This window comes from Oryzias melastigma, linkage group LG17, assembly GCF_002922805.2.
Source record: "Oryzias melastigma strain HK-1 linkage group LG17, ASM292280v2, whole genome shotgun sequence".
NCBI lineage: Eukaryota > Metazoa > Chordata > Actinopteri > Beloniformes > Adrianichthyidae > Oryzias > Oryzias melastigma.
In genome coordinates this window covers 30974557-30978571 of record NC_050528.1, presented here as the reverse complement: position 1 = coordinate 30978571, position 4015 = coordinate 30974557, and the positions used below count along the sequence as shown (strand labels likewise).

Genomic DNA, 4015 nt, shown 5'->3' with positions numbered 1-4015 from the left:
AAAAAAAAAAAAAAAAAAATCAACTGAGATGCCAGTGCAAGGATGTGATAACACCCCATGCTGCATCTAAACCTGTCTCCCACTTGACAATTTAGTTCCAATTAAGCTATTTATACACGCCATGTTTTCAGGGGCGACGGAATCGCTTTGAGACTTATCTTCTTGAGAGATGTTCTCTCCTTTTGCTTGGTCTTGTTGTCAGTTTTTGCCCGATTTTTGTTTTGCCTGAGATTAATTTGAATAAGCCCTGGCATGTTTGGAGAGAGCACAGACAGCGGAGCGCGGTCAGGTGCACTCGAGGCTTCAAAAAGCGAGAAAGGTGTTTACGTCCATCATCAGTCGTCACAACAAAGGCTGCACATTTGAGCGTACGCCGCTTGCTCTGCTACGGAAAAATGATTTGCAACCTTCACTGAATGCAGAGTGAAATTAGGCTGCATCATCATCCGTTATCAAGGGAGCACTGTTAAATACCATAATTTGAGTCAATTTGAATACTGTTACACACCCAGACAGTTCACTCATGATTGGTTTTCCAGTTTCAGCTGCAGCCTTTGAAATCTTGTCATTATGAGGGGTCATTTGTATTCTCGTTCTCCTCTCCTCTGACCTGCTCATTTCCATAACGCCTGTCTCATTTGAGCTAGTTCTGTCGCCAACGATTCAAATGCATGCAGTTTAAAACCGATACTGGTATTGACAAAAGAGGGTCACAAAGCCATTAGAGGCGCAAGTTTGCTCTCTTGTTGTGTCTTTGACCTGTGGAGAGCAGCTGCCTGCCACAGTCTCTTCATCTTTGCCAGTCCCTCAGGTCCTGCAGTCTCCCGATGCCAGAGCAGCTCCTGACTCATTGCTCTTACATTGGCCTAGCAGACATACAACCAGAGAGCCATTTGTCAGCTTTTTTTGTCTCTCTGACAGGGTGTCTGTGTGTGTGTGTGCATGCTGTGTGCACTCAGAAAGACAGATAGAGATATACAGATAATCTGACAAGCAAAGAAAGAGATGGGGCGTGGGGGGTGGGGGGTGCAATGGAGAGAAAGAGAAGGGATGAGGCGAGTAAAGCGTTTGCAGGGTTTATCAGCTTTTGTGTCAGTTTGTGCTGCTGTTTTCATATAAATGTGGGTTTTTCTTAGATTTGTCCGTGTTTGCTGTTTTCTTGTTTATTGTTTCCTCTCTCACACTGAGTTTTTCTCTCTTTTCCCGCCGCACACAGACGAAGACCCCTTGCAGCCTGTGACCTCCGACGAGACTGTGCCCGTCGGGGGCACGGTGACACTAACTTGCCGGGTGGCAGAGAGCGATAATTCCTCTCTGCAGTGGTCCAACACAGCACAGCAGACTCTGTACTTTGGAGGAAAAAGAGGTAAGAAAGGCTAAAAAATACACAACATGTTGCCAAACATTTTTTACATTTTGTAAAAACAGTGATGATGAAGAAAGTGACCAAAAACTCAATTGAAATTTAATCCTTTAAATGAAAAGTTGGATCAAAGTTGCACAGAGTACTCTCTGATCTCGAGCGTACAAAGACAAAACTTATAAAATGCAGTTCACTTATATATGTTGAAGGCGGGCTTTATTTGGCTCCAGAAAGAGGGAAGCCACAAAGACCTTAACTCCTTATATGCTTATCTTCACAAAATCTAACGTTTGAGTGGTCAAAGCCCCCGGCCCTGCTCCTGCCAACAGCTTTGTTTTTCAGTGGAAAAGTACTGACCCCTGACTGGTCTTAACTAGTCTGGAGCTCCATGTGGTTAATGTAGCCATCCATTCATTAGTTTGTATAATATAGAAGTGTAATTATAGTATTAAACAAATCCCCATATAACCTAGAATAAGATTATAAAACGCCTTCATATAGTATAAAAAATAGCATACTATAAAAGTATTAGAAACATAATTTAGTCTAAGAGTCTTGCACATATAAATATATTAAAAACAATTTAATATAAAGTTTTTTTGCTCGAGCCGCATCAATCCTGGCAGGAAGTTACACCAAGATACAGCAGAAAATCTGCTCATTTTCCAATTTTTCACAGTAAAAAAACACTATTGACAAATGTTATTATATTTTTGTATCTTATCAGATTGTAGAGATGAAAACAAACATACAACACACAAAAATCAAACAGACATTGAGACACACTCACACACACACCCATCAATGTAGTGGACCGACTACAGAGCGGGGGGGTTGGTTTTGGGTGTCCAAAAAAACAGTCAACATGAGAGAGGTAAGAGAGTTGGCGACAAGTCAAGATGTACGATGTCAAATTAATTGTTGAGGCTCTAAATAACCACAGCGGAGCAGGAGCGCCTGTCGACCGTCATGAAAAAATACGAGTCTGGGGTAAACAGAGATGAAGCAGATTCCGCACACACTGGTTTGCACCGCCTCCACGTGCGGTGTGAAGCCGGCGTAAGCCAGGGTCTCGGTCCCAAGGCCAGGTTGTATCAGGAAAGGCAACCAACATAAAGTCTTTGCCAAACCAAATGTGGAAATCAAACTGAAGCTGATTCACTGTGGCGACCCCTGAAGGGAGAAGCCAAAAGGAAAAAGAAGATTGATTACATTCTGGCACAAAAAGCAAAAATCTCTGGCACAATGTTGTCATGGCAGTGAACAATTTATTTTTATTATTTTAACTCATGCAAAAAACATGATTGCATGAGTTTTATTCACAAACTCTAAGCACAGATGATGAAGAATCTGATCTGCTAAAGGGGAAAGACTACAACCACTGGTTGCATCTCCTTCTGTATGAAGCGATGCAGAGAACTATGTCTACTTCCAGTTTAGCTTTGGTGATCACAGCATAAGACAGCAGATGGTTTGTTACTAAAGAGAACCATCTGTGACGCGGACTCTGGAAAGTTGACGGAAAACGGTTTGCATTTTCAAACGCTGGCATGTGATTAAATGAACATCTGCCCATTATCTTCTGCTTCTGGTTGGTTTCATTCACTCAGACCGATGGTCCAGAGCCATTCGGTAGTCCTCAGAGCCATGTAGGAAAAAGGGGAAACTTTTGTTTGGGTTCCACCATATTCACTTCGATTCCTCAACACTTTTGTGATTGATGTAAATGGTAAATGGTAAATGGCGTATACTTGTATAGCGCTTTCTACCCTCCTTCAAGGGCCCAAAGCGCTTCACAGTCACAGACCCATTCACCCATTCACACACACATTCACACACTGGTGGTGGCTCCGTTTTAGATTCATAGCAAACATTATTGTAAAAAGCTAAAAACTCATCTTTATTTGCTCTTCTAGAGCTGTAATCGGTCTGAAATTACTTTATCTCCAGATAAATTCAGTTTTTATTCTAATTGTTCCGTTCTACTTTTTATGAACCTATGACAGATGAGGGCCCCCGAGAAGTACGGGTCGGAACTGTTTAATGGGTCAAATTAACAGTAGAAATGCTTGAAATACCTGATTGAACTGGACCGGACTGTACCAGACTGATCAGTGGAAATGAGGCTTTAGAGCAGGGGCGTCGAATTCAATCGCACAAGGGGCCAAATTACAAAATACACCTTAGGTCACGGGCCGAACAGGATAAACATTTTTAAACACTCTAAAACTACATTCTTAAAACTTTAAACCATAACTTTTTAACATAATTATGAACTAGATATATAGCGTTACCTGTGATAATGCTAGTGCGAATGCTGTACTGCTTGAGGACCACCCATTAACCCAGGTGGGATCTGAACCATCTACCTGTGAGGCAAGAGTGCTAAGCACTAAACTATTGTGCAACCCTCTGTTATTATCACACGACACAGAAAATAAAAGTATGTAAATTCTATTGACTCAGGTACTTTAATAAGATACTAGAGTACTTATATAGCAGGTGAAGCACTCACTCCTAAAAAGGTTCAGTTTGGGACAAACAAAGTCCATCTAACTTGACAACATAAATGGTGGAAACATGTCGATAAGTTGATCAAATCACAACACCACGAATTATCTCCATTTAAATAGAGTCAAGCCCCAAACAATA

The 4015-nt window shown here is 41.5% G+C and overlaps 1 protein-coding gene across 2 annotated transcripts in view; it reads left to right on the top strand.

Moving 5' to 3' along the window:
• Nucleotides 1–4015, top strand: part of cadm3 (cell adhesion molecule 3) — a gene marked incomplete in the record, with an annotated part of 145876 nt that overhangs the window by 57890 nt on the left and 83971 nt on the right. For both annotated transcript variants that reach the window (XM_036216373.1, XM_024279394.2), the window contains 1 exon segment: nucleotides 1217–1366. In XM_036216373.1, coding sequence (XP_036072266.1) covers nucleotides 1217–1366 — 150 coding nt within the window.